The sequence below is a fragment of the Choloepus didactylus genome, chromosome 1, assembly GCF_015220235.1.
Source record: "Choloepus didactylus isolate mChoDid1 chromosome 1, mChoDid1.pri, whole genome shotgun sequence".
Classification (NCBI taxonomy): Eukaryota; Metazoa; Chordata; class Mammalia; order Pilosa; family Megalonychidae; genus Choloepus; species Choloepus didactylus.
The window spans coordinates 106,170,680-106,193,489 of NC_051307.1; the positions used below are offsets into that span (position 1 = coordinate 106,170,680).

At 40.8% G+C, this 22,810-nt stretch overlaps 1 protein-coding gene across 1 annotated transcript; it reads right to left on the reverse strand.

The window, feature by feature from the left end:
- Positions 1-1,259: 1,259 nt before the first annotated feature.
- Positions 1,260-18,972, reverse strand: LOC119543438 (nmrA-like family domain-containing protein 1). Its single transcript, XM_037848299.1, is given in 6 exon segments — positions 1,260-1,439; positions 5,443-5,633; positions 7,426-7,566; positions 7,569-7,674; positions 18,461-18,699; positions 18,933-18,972. Coding segments are annotated over 6 exon segments (897 nt in total).
- Positions 18,973-22,810: the final 3,838 nt, after the last annotated feature.

A 22,810-nucleotide genomic window follows, 5' to 3' on the forward strand; every position in this document is an offset into this window, starting at 1 on the left:
ACTTTTATGGCCTTGGAACTGTAAATTTGTAACCTAATAAACCCCCTTTATAAAAGCCAATCCATTTCTGGTATTTTGCATAACATCAGAATTAGCAAACCAGAACACAGTGTACCCCTAAAATTCATGTCCACCCAGAACCTCAGAATGTGACCTTATTTGGAGTTTTTCCAGATGTAGTTAATATAAAGCCATACTGGACTAGGGTAGACCCTAAAGCCAATGACTGGTATCCTTATAAGAAGAGGAGAGAAGCAGGCCTGGAGTGATGCAGCTGTAAACCAAGGAACACCAAGGACTGCTGGGTGCCATCGGAAGCTAGAGGAAGCAAGGAAGGATCCTTCCCCAGAACCTTCAGAGGGGGCGTGGCTTGCCAAAACCTTGATTTCTGACCTCCAGTACTATGAGAGAATTAATTTCTGTTTTTTAAGCCACCAAGTTAGTGGTAATTTATTATGGCAGCCCTAGAAAAGAGTACATGGCCTCTGAAGAGTGAACAACTCCAGTAAGAAAACACGTAGAGGAGCAGAGGGGAAGTCCACAAATGTACCACAAGTGCTGGTGCTAAAAAAAAGTTTGTGGACTAGATAAATGAAGGATAGATGAATGAATGATATGCATAGATGAATAACTGAATGATGGACTAATAGATGATTTGATACATGAATTAGAAATGAAGTTGCAACTCTTAAAGCAAAACTGAATTTCAGTTTCCAACTCCCATGCTTGTTTTTTAAAGACCAAGTTCCTCAGAAAGTTCTTGAAACATTTTTATTTAACGAATTAAACTTACTTAGAAGTTCGCTCAGAATTTAATGCACTTGAGAAAACTGGGATCACCTAGAGGAGTTTCAGAGTCCAAGTTCAAAATGACTTGCCTAAGTGGAAGCTGAGTGGCCCCCCAGTTCATGTTAGGAAGGAAGCTCCCCAGTTGCTCAGGCCAGACCCTTTTGAGGTGAGTTGGCTGTTGGAGACAGAGATCTACAAAAGGTGATGTAAGTTTGGGGCTTCTTATATAACCAAATAGGGGTACCTCCCTTATCACTTGCTGGAAAGTTACATGTTAAGCAAATTATTGTGTCAAACCACCAATGGAGTATTTCCTACTGAAAAATGGACTGCAGAGAAACATTTACTCTTGCAAATAACTGCATTGGAACATGTCGGTTCTGTAAATGTAGATATTATGCTGTAAAGAGGAGCAGGATCAGGGAGAAAGGAGGTTGTGTGGTGATGGGCTGAACTTAATGGCCGAGTTTTTACAGACCCTTAAAGGCTCCTTGGTTCTCTGAGATAAACTGGCTGAAGCTTCTGACTTTGGGGTTTAGTCGGTGGGTGAGCTTGACATCACGGTCTGGCCTCACATGATAGAAACAACACACGTTGGCTATTTCCTCTGCTGCAGAGAATCCCAGCTTCTTATAAGCGTCCAGGGTGATCTTTTAAGAACAAATAAAAAGGCAGGAAATGTTATAGCCCACATTTAAAACAGTTTGAAAAGAAACCATTCACCTTAACGATGAGACAGGTCTACAATTCTTTAGCTCAACTCCAAAATTCATTTGGGAGCAAACTCTGACTTACTGGATTAATTTGGTGGCTAAACCCGACCTGAACTGATGTGACTCTATTCGTAGTCTTTAATTATCCGACTTAGTACAAATATTCATATATTTTTTGTAGCGATACTGATGCGTTTGATTAGAGGTTCTTGTCCAACCCCGTCAGTCTTGTTGTGTAATATATAACCTACCATAACCTACCAAAAAAGCTGTAAGATTCTGAAATCTGAATTGATTCAGACCCCAAGGGTTTTGGATGGGGTACTGTGGATCCTGTTTAGCACTTCATAGTGTTTTCATATACATTTGCTCATGGTATTCTCCCAGCAGCCCTCAGAAAAGTATCCATCAGGCCCTCCATGCAGCATCAAGGCCCACCAAGCCTGGCACTAGGCTTTCTATCCTTCCCACATGGCTGATGTTCTTTCTAGCATACTTCTCTCCATGGTTAGAAAGGAGCATTTTGTCTTCAACCACCCCAGCCTCTGGCAAGGTCAGGCCCAAACAGAAATGCAGCCTATACTGTACCTCTTGAGCCACCTTCTGTCATCTACAAAATCCACAACTTGAATCAATTCTGTTGCTAACTAGATCAATAGCTCCCCCTAGTGAATTAGCAAAGATCATTTCTATCCATCTGGTCCAATGTAATCTGTCTTTAGCTGCCAGAGATAAACTCTGGACCTAGCGATTCCACTTGGCTTTAGAAAAATGTCATAGACACAAGTGACTTATGTAAAACAACGATTGTCACAATGCCATTTATAAAAAAGAAAAATCAACAACCTATGTACTCAACAATAGAAAAATCATACAGTAAATGGTGGTACATCCATTCTAAAAAAATTATGCTGTTAAAGTACTGTTTTGAAAAAAATTTAATAAAATAGAAGGCTCACAACATAATGTTAAATGAAAAAGCCATATACAAAATGCCATATATATTATTTTAGTTTTAGTTTTAAAATATATATTTATATTTACTGGAAAAAGACTGGAAGAAAATATATCAAATCTAACAGTAGCTATCTCTGAGAGACTGGAGTACATGTTATTTTTTATTTCCTTTTTTCACTTTCTGTAGTTTTCTACAATAAGCAATAGTTATTTTTTTGAAATCAGAAATTAAATTTTTAAGTGAGTTTAGAAATAGAAGGCTCTGTATGAGAAGCATGGAAGATGACTTCTAAAATGTCTGTCTACTTGAGTCACTCTCTCATCCTGTTACTTTGACAAAATGACTAATATCCCTTAGTAAAATAAGGGATTCCTTTCTGCAGATTTTTGAAGGAAAGAGATTTGCTCTGTGTGTCTCACTTTCTGAGAGAACCATGCTCCTTTGAGGGATAGACAGCTTCAGCTAGACTAGAGTACATGATGGGAGTTGGTTCTGGGTAATCCATTCACTGAAGCAGTTAAGCAAACCAGTCTCAGGTCCAGAGACTAGTGAAAGTTAAACTATGGAGGCTGGAGCGCCACCTTGTGATCAGATTCATCCATCTCCAGAGCAGCATCAGGCTTTAGCCCTCCCACTCTATACTGGTGAGCAGCGTCTTCAAGTTAGACTAGCTACTAAGAATAGCGTTAACCATTCTGTAGAACCTCCAGCCTCTAACGCTCTAGAACTTTTGGTGCCAGAGAAGTTTAAGCTGCATTATGAAACAACTTTATATACCAAAAATAGTCAGGGACCAGGTATTTGATTGAGAGATGCTGAGAAGTTCTAAAACAATGTCTGCCTCATCCTCTGGGAATGAATACACATACATATTCTCTTTCCCCCATTCTTCCTTACACAGAATTTACATCCTACAAGACAATGAATATAAGACCCAAAATGCAAGTGCATCTGTGAGAGGGGTCACTGAGAAGTGAATTTGCAACTGGGTACAAGGGACCTTGAAGATTATCTTGTGAGCCCAGCTTTGAGTGGATGGCTGCTTTCTTGAGGTTGGGATATTTATTTTCCTTGTGAAATTTTATGTGATTTCAATGAATCCCCACTGGATTTAATGAATCTCCATTGGATTCATGGTTTGGGGGCTGGGTTGGCACCTACAGTAGCTTTCTAGTTATGGCCTCACAACGCCTATACCTAAGACTGAATTGGGAATTCTAGAAACCCCCTCAGGACTCACTGGACCAAGGTTGCAGATGAAAACACAAACCAACCTTCTATCCCTAACTCTAGGAAACACTTTAGAGCAGGGGCCAATAAACTTTTTCTTAAAGGGCTATATGATAAGTATTTTAGGCTTTGCGGTCCATATAGTCTCTATCACCACAACTCCACTCTGCCATTGCTGGGGAAAGCACTCGTGGACAATGCATAAATGATGGAATAGCTGTGTTCCAATAAACCTTTATTTACAAAAACAGGCGGTAGACAAAGGTACCCAGTGTTCTTTTTTACTTCAATTGCTCTTTTTCACTCTAATTATTATTCTTGTTATTTTTGTGTGTGTGCTAATGAAGGTGTCAGGGATTGATTTAGGTGATGAATGTACAACTATGTAATGGTACTGTAAACAATCGAAAGTACAATTTGTTTTGTATGACTGCGTGGTATGTGAATATATCTCAATAAAATGATGATTAAAAAAAAAAAAAAAAAAAAAAAAAAAAACAGGCGGTAAGCCATAGCTTGCAGACCCATCCTTTAGAGAGATGTTTGTGCTAGACAGGACTTTAGAAATCATCCAAACAACACTAACTTCATAGATGGGAGGACTGCAGTCAAGAAAGGCAAAGAGCCATCTTAGTTAATGCCCTGTCACCTTGAGAGAATGTATGGGTCCTCCTTTAAGCTCTGACTGTGCCTAAAGGAGGCACATACAAACACACACCTTCTCAGAAATGTGTACTCTTATGCCTTCCTCTTATCAACACCTGCTTGGGGAAAATGGTTGATAATGCTCAATATCACCAATTCCTCTCACTTTTCAGTAAAAAGACTGTCCTAGCCATCCTCTAGTCTGGATCATTCCTGCCTGATTTGTGGCATGACCAATTACTGAGGCTCACTAAATGCCGGACAAAGTGCCAAGTACTTGCCATACATATCTCATTTCATCGTCACAATAGTCCTGTAGGAAAGAATAATAACTTCTCTTTTTAACATACGAAGAAACTGAGAGTAAGAGAGGTTAAGTAATTTTCCAAGATTCCACATATAGATAAGTACCGAGCCAGGATTTGCCTCTGGTTCATTCATGATTATTGTGAAGCCCCATCCATCCCTTCCATCTATATATAGTCTTGTGCCTCCCTCAAGCCCACTTCCTTCTCTGGCCCTTGTCTGATCACCTATAGTACATATAGGTATTAAGTTCCTATAGTATTATGTCTTGTACTGATTCTGTGGCTTCATGTGCATCAACAATTTCACCTTGATGCCACTGTAAACTCCTTAAAGATAGCACCAGGTACATAATGGGTACTGGACGCATACATCTTATGTTCCAAACACTAAGCTAGGCCCTTCAAATATATTCTCTCTAATTTTCACAGTACCACCCCAAAGTAGATTCTAGCATTCCCACTTTACAGAGGAGGAAGTGAGGCTCAGAGAGGCTACATGCCTTGGCCCACGACAGCTAGCTCTGGAAGACTGAAGTGATCAGCTTGTGGGAGGAGTTGGTACAGTGTATCTGAAGAAGTTGTACCTCAGTCTTCAGAGTCTAAGTTCTTTCCATTCAAAAGTAATTTTACCTTAACAAGCCAATCAACCTTACACCAAAGAAATAAAGCCATAAGGGCGGCACCAACAGGTGAAGATAGTTCTGGAATCCTCCTCAATTTCTTCTGATTTCCCAAGTTCAGCCCTGCTCAAATCTGAGGCAGCCTCTTTTGACAGCATTCATGTCTCCAAAGAACTCACCTTTGCATCTCGGACTTCTTTCCCCAAACTCTTGGACAAAACATCAGCATATTGCTGTATGGTTGGAGCTTCTGCACTGAGACCCACAGCCTTGCCTAAAAACTCCTCCGGAGAATTAAAAATGCTAGAGACAACTGCGCCAACATCAGCAACAGAGATGCCATCCATTGGTATGTCCCCCATGGGCACGGCTAGTTTAAAAGAGAAAGATAAAAAGAGCTAATTACTTCATGTCCTTGACAGGTCCTGTCAACCCAAATTAATCAACTGTTGAAACAAAAGTTGTGGAAAAGCCCTGAAACTCCAAGTGGCCACAATCTATGCACAAGTATAAGGTTTCATTTGAGAAAATACCATAGTGCTGGTACTTGATAAAAAGAGTAGCCATTTACTAAGCAAGTGCTGTGTGCAAGATGTGATCAACTGTATCTCCATCTCAGACATCTCTGCTGAATTCCAGGCTCATATGTCCAATTTCCTACTCAACATCCTTACCTGAATGTTTAAAAGACGTGTTTAAACTCAACATTCCAAATCCCCTAGTTCAGAACTTATGAAATGTCAGTGAGCTGGCTTCCGAAAGCTGATAGGAACAAGGAAGGGGGTGGGTGTCATGAAGAGATGCATCACATTTGTTCATTTATTTAGTCAGCTGTTGAAATACCATCCAAATAGCCTGTGTTGTATGACAGACGCACCTGGCTCTAGATGGGGTCTACTCTGACCACCACCAGTTGTGCCCCTGACGAGTCTTAATTACATGTCAAGGAAGAAAGACTGAGTTACTGCCATTGATACTCCCATATTCCCTCCACTCCACAGAGGCCTCCTGTGACTATGGCCAAAGGAAATGTCCCCAAAGGGCAGGGAAATGCCAGCCAGTGGACTGGCAGCATTGGAATGATCTGGGAGTCATTGTTAAAACTACAGGCTCCCAGGCACCAAACCAGACCTGTGGAATCAGGGAGGGCCTGGGAACCCATCTCCCAGTGGATCAGAGTTCCTCTGAACTCTAATTTTTTTTTTTTTTAATTTATGGTAGAACTTTATGAACATTCACAATTCAAACAGGCAACACATTTCAACTGCAATTGCACATTTTTTGTAACAGTATATACGATGACTCAGCCAAGCCTCACTCACAAGGTTACTTTAATTTTTCTCCTCTCCTCCCTCCAAGTTTTACCCAAACTCCATTAGATGCTTTTTTTAAAGAAACCAAACAAAAACAAAAATCAACACAGGCACAACAGCAGCTGTCAAGAGACAAACATCTCCTCAGCTGGGAGCTGAGGACATGCAGGGCAGTGTGGAGGAAGACAGTCTGCAAGGTGGGCTGAGCAGCAGGGAGGCTTCTCTCCTAAAAGCAGCTGAGTTGGGGTAAGAAGGATAGAGAAACGGGATGGGAGTGGGGAGGGGGTGTCACAGCTGTTTACAGCACTCGTATGCACAGTTTTGAACTTACTTTCCATTTTAAGTGGCCCACTTGGCCTCAACAAACGAACTCTTCTGTCACCAATTAGGTGGCTGGTTTCAATCCTACCTCTAGCTGTTTGACCTGCAAACCTAGACCTCTAATTCTGACCAGGGGACCCAGATCCCTCCCCTGTTGCCACAGAAGTTCAAATGGATGAGCTAGAAGGGACCTTTGAAGTCATCTTGTCCAACTTCCCCATTATAGGTGAGGAAACTGAGATTCGAGGGCACATAGCTAAGTACTTACAAAACGAGAGCTAGTATGTTAAGATTGGAAGTGTAATCCCTCGTGTTTTTGTCTAAGATCCAGTTCCCAGCCCTCTATAATGTAACTGCCCCTGGAAAATCTAGGACAGTTTGATGTCCCTCTCAGCCTCCCACGAAGCTAAGCTCGTAGTAGTCATTCAAATAATAAAGGTGTCCTGAAGGGAGGGAGGGAGGGAAGGGGATAGGGACGGTAGGATAGGGAGGTGTCTGGTTAACTTGCACTTACAACCCTCCATTTACCCAAGGTGTAGTAATCTCCATCAGGGGCTTTCATGGGTTTCCACGTCGTGAGAAGGTTTCCGAAGTAAGCTGCCAGGCGGACGCTGGTCGTGGGAACACCCGTGGACCAGAAGTACTCCTCCACCTCTCCCTTCCCATCAAGTGCGGCACCTCCAGCTTGCCGCCAGTCAGCCGCTTCACGTTCTCCAAGCCGCTGTACACCACGTGCTTCAGACCCAGGCGCTTGGCCGCATCTGCCACTATCTTTCCCTAAAGGCCAAGAACAAATTCTTTATAGAGAATTTGCATGTATGCATATGTATTTGCATACATATTAGAGGGCAGGTGCTGTGTCCCTGCCACCCCCTCCTTTTCTTTATTGTCCTTATCCCTTATAGAGAGGGGGTCTTCCAGCATCAAAATATATTCAAGTTATGTTATGAGAGGCCACCCAGCTCCTCTCTTTTTCTAATGTAAAGATTTTTAAGTATTAAGAAGAACATAAAATATCTGAAAGTATGATAATATTCCTGTTCAAAATTATGGGCTATGACAGAGAGGGAGCAGAGAGACACAGAAATATTCTAACATTAAAAGATTAACACAATGAATTCATTTCTTTCAAATGAAAGGGGAGATCCAGTTGGGGTAGGGTCAAATGTTTGAGCTATTTATATTAACCTAGGATGTGTGAATCTGAAGTAGTGATTACATTTTGCTACGTCCTTTGAGATGAGCTAAATTCACATCACTTCCCTGTCCCAAAACCATTAATAGCTATGGCTGTCAAGTGTTCATGATCCTCCATAACTCAGCCTCTAAATCACCCCCTATTATTCCTTTACCTTATACTTACAGCCAAACTGAATTATTTGCTGATTCCTAAACATGTTTACGTTTTCCAATCTCACCAATTATTCCATCTGAGCTATCCTCCAACCACTCTACCTCTCCCTGACATAAATCCTACTCACATATGTGTGTGTATGTTTATGTTTGGGTGCACACACACATATTCTCTTTTTTTGGTGTTTTTAGTTTCTAAATTTTCCAAAGCATCCTCATGTCCCTTCCTTTCTTCCTTCTTTCTTTCCCTCCACCCATCCCTTCCTCCCTCCTTTCTCTTTCTTCCTTTCTTTCTTTTTTTCTTTCCTTTTCTTCTTCCTTCTCACTGTTTTCTTTCTTTCTTTCTTTTCCTTTCAAAACCCCATGCTGCAGGAGAGGGAGACATAATTAGTCTGGCTTAACAGATGGAGAAAGTGAATCAGGAGGTACCTGTATCCCTAGGCTCCATAGTGAGTGAACATCAGATTAGAACCCACCTCCTAAAATAAACCTTTCCAGAGTTAATGGCCAAAAGACAGGCTCTAAATAGTATAATTAATTCAAGAGTCATTTATGGAGCCCTATTGACCAGACAGTCTGTTCAAGGTTGTATAGACACAGAAATGTAGTAGATATAGTTGCTGCTCTCAAGAGAAGGCAGATTTTTTTTTTAATCTTCATTTTATTGAGATATATTCACATACCATGCAGTCATACAAAACAAATCGTACTTTCGATTGTTTACAGTACCATTACATAGTGGTACATTCATCACCCAAATGAATCCCTGACACCTTCATTAGCACACACACAAAAATAACAAGAATAATAATTAGAGTGAAAAAGAGCAATTGAAGTAAAAAAGAACACTGGGTACCTTTGTCTGTTTGTTTCCTTCCCCTATTTTTCTGCTCATCCATCCATAAACTAGACAAAGTGGAGTGTGGTCCTTATGTCTTTCCCAATCCCATTGTCACCCCTCATAAGCTACATTTTTATACAACTGTCTTCGAGATTCATGGGTTCTGGGTTGTAGTTTGATAGTTTCAGGTATCCACCACCATCTACCCCAATTCTTTAGAACCTAAAAAGGGTTGTCTAAAGTGTGCATAAGAGTGTCCACCAGAGTGACCTCTTGGCTCCTTTTGGAATCTCTCTGCCACTGAAGCTTATTTCATTTCCTTTCACATCCCCCTTTTGGTCAAGAAGATGTTCTCCGTCCCACGATGCCAGGTCTACATTCCTCCCCGGGAGTCATATTCCACGTTGCCAGGGAGATTCACTCCCCTGGGTGTCTGATCCCACGTAGGGGGGAGGGCAGTGATTTCACCTTTCAAGTTGGCTTAGCTAGAGAGACAGGGCCACATCTGAGCAACAAAGAGGCATTCGGGAGGAGGCTCTTAGGCACAACCATAGGGAGGCCTAGCCTCCTTTGCAGCAACTGTCTTCCCAAGGGTAAAACCTGTGGTAGAGGGCTCAACCCATCAAACCACCAGTCCCCTATGTCTGTGGTCATGTTAGCAATCATGGAGGTGGGGTAGGCGAATACCCCTGCATTCTCCACAGGCTCCTCAAGGGGCACTACATCTTTTTTTTTAACTTGTTTTTCTTTTTTTTTTTTTTTTTAACTTTCCCTTCTTTTTTAAATCAACTGTATGAAAAAAAAGTTAAAAAGAAAACAAACATACAATAAAAGAACATTTCAAAGAGACCATAACAAGGGAGTAAGAAAAAGACAACTAACCTAAGATAACTGCTAAACTTCCAACATGTTCCTACTTTACCCCAAGAAAGTTACCTAATATAGCAACATTTCTGTGAACTTGCTCCTACTATATCCATCAGAAATTAACAGACCATAGTCATTCCTGGGCATCCCCAGAACGTTAAATAGCTTATCTGTTCTTCTTGGATTATTGTTCCCCCTTCCTTAATTGCTCTCTATTGCTAGTTCCCCTACATTCTACATTATAAACCATTTCTTTTACATTTTTCAAAGTTCACATTAGTGGTAGCATATAATATTTCTCTTTCTGTGCCTGGCTTATTTCGCTCAGCATTATGTCTTCAAGGTTCATCCATGTTGTCATATGTTTCACGAGATCGTTCCTTCTTACTGCCGCGTAGTATTCCATCGTGTGTATATACCACATTTTATTTATCCACTCATCTGTTGAAGGACATTTGGGTTGTTTCCATCTCTTGGCAATTGTGAATAATGCTGCTATGAACATTGGCGTGCAGATATCTGTTCGTGTCACTGCTTTCCGATCTTCCGGGTATATACCGAGAAGTGCAATCGCTGGATCGAATGGTAACTCTATTTCTAGTTTTTTAAGGAACTGCCAGACTGACTTCCAGAGTGGCTGAACCATTATACAGTCCCACCAACAATGAATAAACGTTCCAATTTCTCCACATCCCCTCCAGCATTTGTAGTTTCCTGTTTGTTTAATGGCAGCCATTCTAACCAGTGTTAGATAGTATCTCATTGTGGTCTTAATTTGCATCTCTCTAATAGCTAGTGAAGCTGAACATTTTTTCATGTGTTTCTTGGCCATTTGTATTTCCTCTTCAGAGAACTGTCTTTTCATATCTTTTGCCCATTTTATAATTGGGCTGACTGTACTATTGTCATTGAGTTGTAGGATTTCTTTATATATGCAAGATATCAGTCTTTTGTCAGATACATGGTTTCCAAAAATTTTTTCCCATTGAGTTGGCTGCCTCTTTACCTTTTTGAGAAATTCCTTTGAGGTGCAGAAACTTCTAAGCTTGAGGAGTTCCCATTTATCTATTTTCTCTTTTGTTGCTTGTGCTTTGGGTGTAAAGTCTAGGAAGTGGCCGCCTAATACAAGGTCTTGAAGATGTTTTCCTACATTATCTTCTAGGAGTTTTATGGTACTTTCTTTTATATTGAGATCTTTGGTCCATTTTGAGTTAATTTTTGTGTAGGGGGTGAGGTAGGGGTCCTCTTTCATTCTTTTGGATATGGATATCCAACTCTCCCAGCCCCATTTGTTGAAAAGACCATTATGACTCAGTTCAGTGACTTTGGGGGCCTTATCAAAGGTCAGTCGGCCATAGATCTGAGGGGCTATCTCTGAATTCTCAATTTGATTCCATTGATCTATATGTCTATCTTTGTGCCAGTACCATGCTGTTTTGGCAACTGTGGCTTTATAATAAGCTTCAAAGTCAGGGAGTGTAAGTCCTCCCACTTCGTTTTTCTTTTTTAGAGTGTCTTTAGCAATTCGAGGCATCTTCCCTTTCCAAATAAATTTGATAACTAGCTTTTTCAAGTCTGCAAAGTAGGTTGTTGGAATTTTGATTGGGATTGCATTGAATCTGTAGATGAGTTTGGGTAGAATTGACATCTTAATGACATTTAGTCTTCCTATCCATGAACATGGAATATTTTTCCATCTTTTAAGGTCCCCTTCTATTTCTTTTAATAGAGTTATGTAGTTTTCTTTGTATAGGTCTTTTACATCTTTGGTTAAGTTTATTGCTAGGTACTTGATTTTTTTAGTTGCTATTGAAAATGGTATCTTTTTCTTGAGTGTCTCTTCAGTTTGTTCATTTCTAGCATATAGAAACATTACTGACTTATGTGCATTAATCTTGTATCCCGCTACTTTGCTAAATTTGTTTATTAGCTCTAGTAGCTATAGCGTCGATTTCTCAGGGTTTTCTAGATATAAGAACATATCATCTGCAAACAATGACAGTTTTACTTCTTCTTTTCCAATTTGGATGCCTTTTATTTCTTTGTCTTGCCGGATTGCCCTGGCTAGCACTTCCAGCACAATGTTGAATCACAGTGGTGACAGCGGGCATCCTTGTCTTGTTCCTGATCTTAGAGGGAAGGCTTTCAGTCTCTCACCATTGAGTACTATGCTGGCTGTGGGTTTTTCATATATGCTCTTTATCATGTTGAGGAAGTTTCCTTCAATTCCTACCTTTTGAAGTGTTTTTATCAAAAACGGATGTTGGATTTTGTCAAATGCTTTTTCAGCATCTATTGAGATGATCAATTGATTTTTCCCTTTTGACTTGTTAATGTGTTGTAATACATTGATTGATTTTCTTATGTTGAACCATCCTTGCATGCCTGGAATAAACCCCACTTGGTCATGGTGTATGATTTTTTTAATGTGTCTTTGGATTCGATTTGCAAGTATTTTGTTGAGGATTTTTGCATCTATATTCATTAGGGAGATTGGCCGGTAGTTTTCCTTTTTTGTAGCATCTTTGCCTGGTTTTGGTATTAGATTGATGTTAGCTTCATAAAATGAGTTAGGTAGTGTTCCATTTTCTTCAATGTTTTGAAAGAGTTTGAGTAAGATTGGTGTCAGTTCTTTCTGAAAAGTTTGGTAGAATTCCCCTGTGAAGCCATCTGGCCCTGGGCATTTATTTGTGGGAAGATTTTTGATGACTGATTGGATCTCTTTGCTTGTGATGGGTTGGTTGAGGTCTTCTATTTCTTCTCTGGTCAGTCTAGGTTGTTCATATGTTTCCAGGAAATTGTCCATTTCCTCTACATTATCCAGTTTGTTGCCATACAGTTGTTCATAGTATCCTCTTATAATTTTTTTAATTTCTTCAGGATCTGCAGTTATGTCACCTTTTTCATTCATTATTTTGTTTACATGGGTCTTCTCTCTTTTTGATTTTGTCAGTCTAGCTAGGGGCTTGTCAATCTTGTTGATCTTCTCAAACAACCAACTTTTGGTGATATTTATCCTCTCTATTGTTTTTTTGTTCTCTATGTCATTTATTTCTGCTTTAATCCTTGTTATTTCTTTTCTTCTACTTGGTTTAGGATCGGTTTGCTGTTCATTTTCTAGCTTCTTCAGTTGATCCATTAGTTCTTTGATTTTGGCTCTTTCTTCCTTTTTAATATAAGCGTTTAGTGCTATAAATTTCCCCCTTAGCACTGCTTTTGCTGCATCCCATAGGTTTTGGTATGTTGTGTTCTCATTTTCATTCGTCTCTATATATTTAGCAATTTCTCTTGCTATTTCTTCTTTAACCCACTGATTGTTTAGGAGTGTGTTGTTTAACCTCCAGGTATTTGTGAATTTTCTAAGTCTCTGATGGTTATTGACTTCTAATTGTATTCCATTGTGGTCAGAGAATGTGCTTTGAATAATTTCAATCTTTTTAAATTTATTGAGGCTTGTTTTATGTCCCAGCATATGATCTATTCTGGAGAAAGTTCCCTGAGCACTAGAAAAGTATGTGTATCCTGGTGATTTGGGATGTAATGTCCTGTATATGTCTGTTAAATCTAATTCATTTATCAGATTGTTTAGGTTTTCAATTTCCTTATTGGTCTTCTGTCTGGTTGATCTATCTATAGGAGAGAGTGATGTGTTGAAGTCTCCCACAATTATTGTGGAAACATCAATTGCTTCCTTTAGTTTTGCCAGTGTTTCTCTCATGTATTTTGTGGCACCTTGATTGGGTGCATAGACATTTACGATTGTTATTTCTTCTTGCTGAATTGCCCCTTTTATTAGTATGTAGTGGCCTTCTTTCTCTCTCAAAACATCCCTGCATTTGAAGTCTATTTTATCTGAGATTAATATTGCTACACCTGCTTTCTTTTGGCTGTAGCTTGCATGAAATATTTTTTTCCATCCTTTCACTTTCAGTTTCTTTGTGTCCCTGTGTCTAAGATGAGTCTCTTGTATGCAACATATTGATGGTTCATTTTTTTTGATCCATTCTGCGAATCTATATCTTTTAATTGGGGAGTTTAATCCATTTACATTCAACGTTATAACCGTGAAGGCATTTCTTGAATCAGCCGTCTTATCCTTTGGTTTATGTTTGTCATATTTTTCCCCTCTGTCTATTAATATCCTTTATTGTACCCATACCGAATCTCTTTAGTATTGAACCTTTCTCCAAGTCTCTCTGTCCTTTCTTTGTTTCTCTGTCTGTAGGGCTCCCTTGAGTATCTCCAGTAGGGCAGGTCTCTTGTTAGCAAATTCTCTCAGCATTTCTTTGTCTGTGAAAAATTTAAGCTCTCCCTCAAATTTGAAGGAGAGCTTTGCTGGATAAAGTATTCTTAGCTGGAAATTTTTCTCACTCAGAATTTTAAATATATCGTGCCACTGCCTTCTTGCCTCCATGGTGGCTGCTGAGTAGTCACTACTTAGTCTTATGCTGTTTCCTTTGTATGTGGTGAATTGCTTTTCTCTTGCTGCTTTCAGAACTTGCTCCTTCTCTTCTGTGTTTGACAGTGTGATCAGTATATGTCTCGGAGTGGGTTTATTTGGATTTATTCTATTTGGGGTTCGCTGAGCATTTATGATTTGTGTATTTATGTTGTTTAGAAGATTTGGGAAGTTTTCCCCAACAATTTCTTTGAATACTCTTCCTAGACCTTTACCCTTTTCTTCCCCTTCTGTGACACCAATGAGTCTTATATTTGGACGTTTCATATTATCTATCATATCCCTGAGGTCCATTTCGATTTTTTCAATTTTTTCCCCATTCTTTCTTTTATGCTTTCATTTTCCATTCTGTCATCTTCGAGGTCACTGATTCGTTGTTCAACTTCCTCTAGTCTTGTACTATGAGTGTCCAGAATCTTTTTAATTTGGTCAACAGTTTCTTTAATTTCCATAAGATCATCCATTTTTTTATTTAGTCTTGCAATGTCTTCTTTATGCTCTTCTAGGGTCTTCTTGATTTCCTTTGTCTCCCGTACTATGGTCTCATTGTTCATCTTTAGTTCTTTGAGTAGCTGCTCTAGGTGCTGTGTCTCTTCTGGTCTTTTGATTTGGGTGCTTGGGCTTGGGTTATCCATATCGTCTGGTTTTTTCATATGCTTTATAATTTTCTGTTGTTTTTGGCCTCGTGGCATTTGCTGAACTTGATAGGGTTCTTTTAGGATTTGTAGACCAATTGAAGTCCTTATCTCTAATTTATCAGATCTACAGCTTCGTGGAGTACACTTTCTCTAACTAACCAGCAGGTGGCGTCCACGAGCCACCTGTTCTCCACAAGCCAGTTCTCCCCTGCTTAGCCTTTTTGGTGAGTGGGGGAGTGAGTCTTGTGGGGTCCAATTGGTGTACCAAGCTTGCGTGTGTAGTTGGTGTTGCCTGCCCTGTATATGGGGCGTGTTTCTGGGCAGTCAGGGAGGGGGGCGGGTGGCTCTAACAATCAAATCTCCCTGGTGATCCTAGAGTTTTAAAGCTGCTGCAATAGTCTAATCCTTCAGTTCAGTCCTGCCATAGTTTGTCTCTGCCACTGACCCACAAGTCCTTGGTATTGGCGTATGGCTCCTGAGACTTGCAAGTGGGCCCCTCTTCCAGGCTGTGCACCCCGGGTCCTCTGTTGAGTGATGACTGTGCTATGTCACAGGTGAGTGCTGTCCCCCCAGGGCAGTTCTGGGCTGCTGGGCTGTGTAGGGAGGCTCCCAGTCTGCTGAAATGATGGCTGAATGGGGCTTTGTTAATTCACACTGCTCTACCTTCCCAACTCTGGGACAATCAGCTGAGGTTGCAGGGAAGGCTAATGTCCACGCCCAGTTTTGTGGTGTGTGCCTGTTATTTGAAGCACTTCCGTCACACTGGGTTGTCTGGGGCAGTTCTGGGCTATGGGGCTGGCGATGGGCAAGAGTGTTTCCTGTCCACCAGGATGATGGCTGTGAGTGGACACCCCCCTTTTCTTGGGAAGTTGTGGTGTTTAGTGAATTTTCTCAGCCACTGGATTATTGCGTTTTGTCTCAGAGCTCTCCTAGTTCTGCTCTTGACTTGACCTGCCCAAATTGCAAGTCTTTGACGCTTTCTATATTGGGCTTCTTAGAGTAATTGTTTTAGAAAAAGAAAAAAGGATTAAAAAAAAAAAAAAAAAAAAAAAAAAGGGCCCTCCTCAGAGATCTAATGGGTTATTGAAATGCTAAGAGACAAAGCAACCAGGGCCATTAAGGAAAGGTCCACAGGGCAGAGAGATCAGCTTTTCTTCATGATTTGCATATGTGCCTCAGGGCCTGAGCTTGGGCCTGAGCTCTGCCCTTCCCCTTTCTATGTTCACCAGAACTCCAAAAATCCTCCGCTTTTATTTTGGAGTTTTTCATGTTGTTTTTTTTCTATGCCTGTCTCCTCTCTGCTGGGCTGGCTGCTCTCAGATTCTCTGGTGTCTGGTCTCCGTCTATCTATGGTTGGAGTTTGGATCAGCAGAATGAGTTTCCGATAAGGGCTGCCACTGCAGTTCTCCCTTCTCCTTCCCGGAGCTGACAGCCCCTCCTCCCACAGGACTGAGCCTGGCAGGGAGGGGCGCGGGTCCCCTGGCCACAAAAACTTACAGATTTCGCTGATCTCAGCAGTTCCACGTTTTCATGAGTGTTGTATGAAGTATGCCCAAAGTCAGATTGCTCTGTGGTGTCCAGTCCACGAAGTTCCTGGCTTTCTACCTACTTTCCTGGAGGAGTAACTAAAACATACAGCTCACCAGTCTGCCATCTTGCCCCGCCTCCTGAGAAGGCAGATTTATAAACAGATTATTTCAAAACCATATGAGAATGTATATATGGGTTATTATAGAAGTAAAAATGAGGAGGAACTATAACCCAGGTGAAGGAGGAAAGAGAAGTCAGGTTGGGCTCCCTGGAGGAGGTGACACCACTTATTAGGCAAAGGGGACCAAGAGCATAGCATGAGTTGAGGCCAACATAAGCCAAGGCACGGAAGCCAAGAATAGCTGACCTCAGTCCTCCTAGCAGCAAAATAGTGCTTGCATCAGACAGAAAAAAAGTAATATGGAAGGCCGGGAAGAACCTAGAGATGTGGGACCATCTTGGGATGTCAAATCAAGAAACTGAGCAATCCTGCGTCACAGTCATTTTTTAACATCACTTTGTATGCCAGGGACTAGGATAGGCACTTCCCAATAACATTAAGAGGTAAGTCCAGGTATTATCCATATTTTGTACATGAGAAACTGAGGTTTGGGTAATTTAGGCAATGTGGTCACACTGCTAGTAAATGGAATAATCTTAGCAATTAAGATAAAAATAAAATACCACTGAGATAGAAGGGCCTTTCTTGCTCTCTCCCCTTTTATAAGTGCTATTCAGTCATGCCTTGGATTAACAAAGAGGGTTTATTTAACCACATACCATTATTATCTCTGTTGTTCTAGGAATTACAGCCAAGTCACTCTGTCTGGATTCTGGGTATTCCTGAAATAGTTCATTTCCATTCTTAACTTTTTGAATTCTGCCATTTCTGCAAGTAGTTGTTCTCACCCATTACGTTTTTTAAATTTAACTTTCATTTTCTTTCCAAATGTATACCTATGCATAGTTTAAATTTTCAAATAGTACTGTCATAGGGAAAAAAAGTAGACCCGATAATGAAGAAGTTCCCTGTCCCCCTCCCCCTACTGATTACTGTTCTCCAGAACGAACCACTTTCATCTTTTAGCTGTTTCTTTATTTCTAAATAACATGTTTACACTGCAAATTCTTGATTTTTCAGCTTGAGATATCACCCACTAAGTTCCTACCATAAAAGATAAAGATACAGCACATTCTCTCTCTTTTTCTCTTTCTCTCATACACACACACACACACACACACACAGAGCCCACCACCACCCCTCACCATCACACATAGATAGAATTCTCTTTTTCTCATCCTCCCAATATCATAATTTTGGGCTAGGTCAATTTTCAGCTAAGTGATGTGATGTTCTATGGTTATATTTACTTTTTGTACAAAGTTTCATTTTGCTGGAGTTAAGAATTTTGAGTTTGCTTATCTGCTTACTTTTTAGTCTATGTACTTATCATTAATCCATCACTAAATTCTCTGCCAGAAGTATACATATGCCATTACATGTTTATTCTCCCCATTTCACCCTCAGAGCAACCTTAATTTGAGGGGTATCCAGATCTTTGGTGCCTCCCCCAAATGCCATCTACAAACAAAACAGTGAGAATTGGAGCATCTAATGACTGGGTCCATTAAACAATCACTCTTGAATATCCAAGGTCTTGAGATGTGGATGAGTGCTGCATAACACTCATTTTAAAGTCAAAGACACCTCCAGTAAGTATTTAAAGTACATGCATTTCATGAATACCAGAAAGATGTGGTGGACTGAGGCTTATATTTTTGACCAGATTGAAGGCTGATTCCCTTCCAGGGAGGAGAGAAGCAACCAGGGAGGGTAAGAGGAAAGGGCTCAAAGGGAAAAGATTTGGTTTCCACCTGATACACTTCCTTCTCTTTGCTGAGATGGTCCCAGAAGTTGGTCACCACGACGGCCCCATAGGCACCTTTTAAGATGGGCTCCACCGAGGCTTCATCATTCAGATCGCCTTTTACCAGTTCAGCACCAAGGTTCCGGAGCACCAGGGCATTTGGTCGAGTCACATCCCTGGTCACTGTTCTCACAGCAAAATTTTTGCTCTTCAAAATGGCCCTGGCCACAGAGCCACCCTGAGCTCCTGCAAGTTTGGGGGAAGAAGAAACACAGGAAGGATCGGGAAGATGTTCACTGAGAGATTAGGTCAGGAAGTTCCATTATTCAGAGAACTGCTGTAGTAACTACTCCAGGAGGTATCCCCATTGATTACAACAGTGACTTTCAAACACAGTTACATGACCTGAAGTTAAAAACGGGAAGAAAGGACAGCAAGCAAAGTCAGCATGCACTTCAAAATAAAGAAGTATTTTTTACCTGTTGCTCCAAATACTACAATTATTTTCTTGCTGGTCATGTTACAGGACAAAGAAAGAGTTGGTGGAGTTGCAGAACTTTCTTCAGAGCAGTGATAGCAGCTGAAATGCAGTCTCTTTCCTCAAGCATGAATTATAAAGCAAATCTGATTATCACACCCCTTATCCTGCCCCTACTTGTAAATTCTGAATCGTTACCAGCCAGCCTACTCACTCTGACACTGCAATTTTTGAAATTAGGATTCACTCACTCACTGTACAGCAAATGTGTATTGCATGCCTTTATTACACCAGGCATGGGACTAAAGGCTCTGGTGATATGGATCTTATAAGGGAGATAAACTAGTAAGTAAAAAGCATGGTATGAAGGAGTGGTAGAGGGAAGCTGAGGGCCCTGGGTCTTAGAGCTGGCCCAAGGACTATATATGAATTATTCAATCAGAGGGATGGGAGAGTAGGGGGAGAGTCCACTCCAGGTGGAGGAATACATGTAGCCAAGTTCAAAGGCAGGGCCATCGTGACGCGTGGTGCCTGATGGCTGTAGCAATGCTATGTGAGAGGCGGGAAGTAATACTGGGAAGGAAGGCAGAAGCCAGGCCATGAAGGGCCTTGTAGACATGGCAAGGAACTTGGAGTCATCCTGACAGGGACAAAAGGTTTTATGTGATCCTCCAGTGACAGAGTAGAGGCTGGTTGAAAAAAGACAAGACTGGAAGCAGGATACTCCTATGGAGGCTGAAGAAATACAGATGAGAAATAACGAAGGCTTGAACAGAGACGGTGACAATGAAGGTGAATTGAAAGGTATTTAGGGGGTAAACTGAGGACTTTGTGATTAATTGGTTGTGGACGAAGGGAGAGCGAGGAAGAGAAAGGATTGAAAAAATGACTCCACATACTGAGCAGGGAATTGAGGAACGAAAGTGGGGCTCACAGGGGCTCAGAGTTGGACCAGTTGGATTTGAGGCTGCAGCTTGTTGATGAGTGATTGGGAGGTGAGAACGTGAAGAAAGCAAGTGTAGTCTCTTTAAGGAAACTTGCTCTGACGAAAGTGAGAGTGAACTGTGGTTACAAGAGAAAATGAAACATTTTTCATAGGAAAGACTTGACCACCTTTGTAGGTTAAAGGTGGCTTCCTTCATCCCCCATACTCTGCTTTATTTTTCTTCGTAACACTTACGACCTGACATGTTAAGTGCATGTTTACCTGCTCATATGTTTACTTGCTGCACCACCACCCCCAACTAGGTTGTGTGCTCCATGAGAGCAGGGGCTTTGTTTTAGTCATTTACGTATATTTTCAGTGTCTATAGCTGTAGCTGGTACATAGTAGGTACACAGTAAATATTTGTTGAATGAATCAATGCATAATTGATGGAGTTAGGTTCTTGTGAAGGCTGGAGGGCACGGACTCTGCAGCACAGATGGAGAGGTGCTGAAAACAGCAGCTACCAAAGTAACACCTGAGTCCCTCTGCCAATTAGCTATTCAGATGGATACAAAAGAGGGGACGGATCGTGGATCTGCAGTACCTCTGCCTCTTTCCTTTCACTCCCCTCTCCTAATTGTCCTAATTGTCCCACTCCAAAATGTAACACACAATGAAATGGAGAAGTAAACTCTGTAGATTTGTAAAGATTGGAAGAACTGGTCTTGCACATCTGTCCATTTCTTGAGAATAGAAGTGCGGCAGCTGAGCCAAACAAGGTTGTGACGACAGACAAAGGAGACATTGGGAGAGGAAGGTAAGAGAATTTCATAAGAAGTTAATCTATTGGTAGAAAGGACTTCAACAGAATGAGGGACATAAATAGTTAAGGGAGATTCCATAATTAGTTCTTCAATTGATTCTAAAAGTTTTGTAGTCACAGCAAAGTGAATGCAAGGTGAACATACGTCCCTTGGCTATGGCATCCAATTGCTGGATATAATATCCTAGAGGTCTACGTTGGTCTCTATGCTTTTGAGTAAGGCCACCTAAGATGTTCCCTTCTTGTTCGTGGACAGAGGAAAAGGGGTAATTTATAATTAGGGTGTCCCAGAGTGGGCGTACTGAGCAAACTATGCTTTATTCCCTTAAAGAAATTTTGACTAGTTTCATCCCTAATAAGGGGCTCAATTTGTTCAGCTTTAATCAAGGCATATAAAGGTTGAGCCATCAAAGAAAAATTAGGACATCCTGCAAGGACAAAAATCCTCTCAATCAACGTTTGGTGGAGGAGGCCTTGGGGCCAGAGATAAGTGGGGCAGAGAAAATGTGGCCAATATCAGTGGACCATAAGCGGGATGGTGTTTAAATTTTATGTATTTCAAAGGGCAGGAATATGTATGGGACATAATTCCTTATCCAGATCTGTTGAATCTCCTTCTGAGGGTTCCAAATAAATTTCCCCCCATTGGGAGAAACATATTGTGTTTGGGATGATCCAAGGAAATCCCTTCCAAGAAGGTAAATTGGGGTAGAGGGGATTACTTTAGCTTCCTAGGCTGCTTAAAGCAATATACCATGAAACGGGTTGGCTTAACAATAGGAATTTATTAGCTTACAGTTTTAAGTCTGAGAAAAATGTCCAAATCAAGGTGATGCTTGCTGTCCGAAGACTGGCTACCAGTGACCCTTGAGTCCTCTGCCACATGGTAAGACAACTAGTGGTGTCTGCTGGTTTCTCCATTCTCTTCCAGGTTTCATTGCTTTCAGCTTCTTGCTTCCATGGCTTTTTCTCTCTGTATTCATCACATTTATAAAGGACTCCAGTAAAAGGATTAAGACCCAGCCTGAATGAGGTGGGTCACACCTTAACTAAAGTACCCTCATTACAAGATCCTACTTACAATGCAAACGCACCCTCAGGAAGGGATTAACTTAAAAAAACATGCTTTTCCCAGTTTCAAACCACCACAGGGACTAATAAAAATTGATGGATGCCTTGTAAATGTCCTACCTGAAAGGGAATTGGGGAGAATTAAAGATGATCATGGGTTTGTTGGAGAGTCCTACCATTTGAATTGTTTCTGTACTCCAGGGAGAAGGGTTAATGAGGGCATTGGATTTAAGACAGAGAAGATGGCCTTAATACCTATTAGAACCCAAAATCCTCATTTCTGATTATCAGATCTATTTTGCCTAAAGACATGATATGGACAGTTGGAAAAACTTCTCCTGTGTCCCCAGAGCAGCCCTAGTAGTTGCATTAAAGCAACTAACAAGGGTTGCTTTCTTAGAGGGCAAAGAAAACATTCATGGGGTTTCTGCTGTTTTTTTTTATTTGGATTTTTTAGTTTGGGGCAGTTTCTTTTCCAATTTCCAGAGTGTTTACAATAATTATAAATACCCATGCCCTGAACCCTGATGCCTAAAGATTTTACTTGAAGGTGTATTTAGCTGCTATAATTGGAAACTCAAGGTTTGTGCTAATCATATTTGCACTGTCTTAGCTTGGGAGGATTTTTTTCCCCAGCCTTTTTAAAGTTAAGGTCTAATTGATCTGTAAGATTTACTAAATCATTAGATTCCATTGTGGTCCAATTTAGTTGTTTACACTTTAGGATAGTGCTTAATTCTCTGAAAGGCTGTTAACAAAAGTAGAATTAAACAGGGTAGAGGTTTCATAGTCACTATGGTAAAGACCTGAGAATTGTTTAAAGGTTTTATCAAGCCTGTTATAATATTCTTACATGGGCTTTTCAGGTTTCTGGGTACATTGTTGGATTTTTATCCTATCAGTAATTTGGGGAAAAACTTCAGGTATGACCTTATGAAGTTCCTTAGCTAGCTTAATGCTTCAGTTTTCAGTAGCTCTTCAGTTTTGAAAAGTCATTTAAGGGATCTTTCCAATTAGCTTTGTCTATCCAGATTTTGACATGACCTTCTCCAGGAGT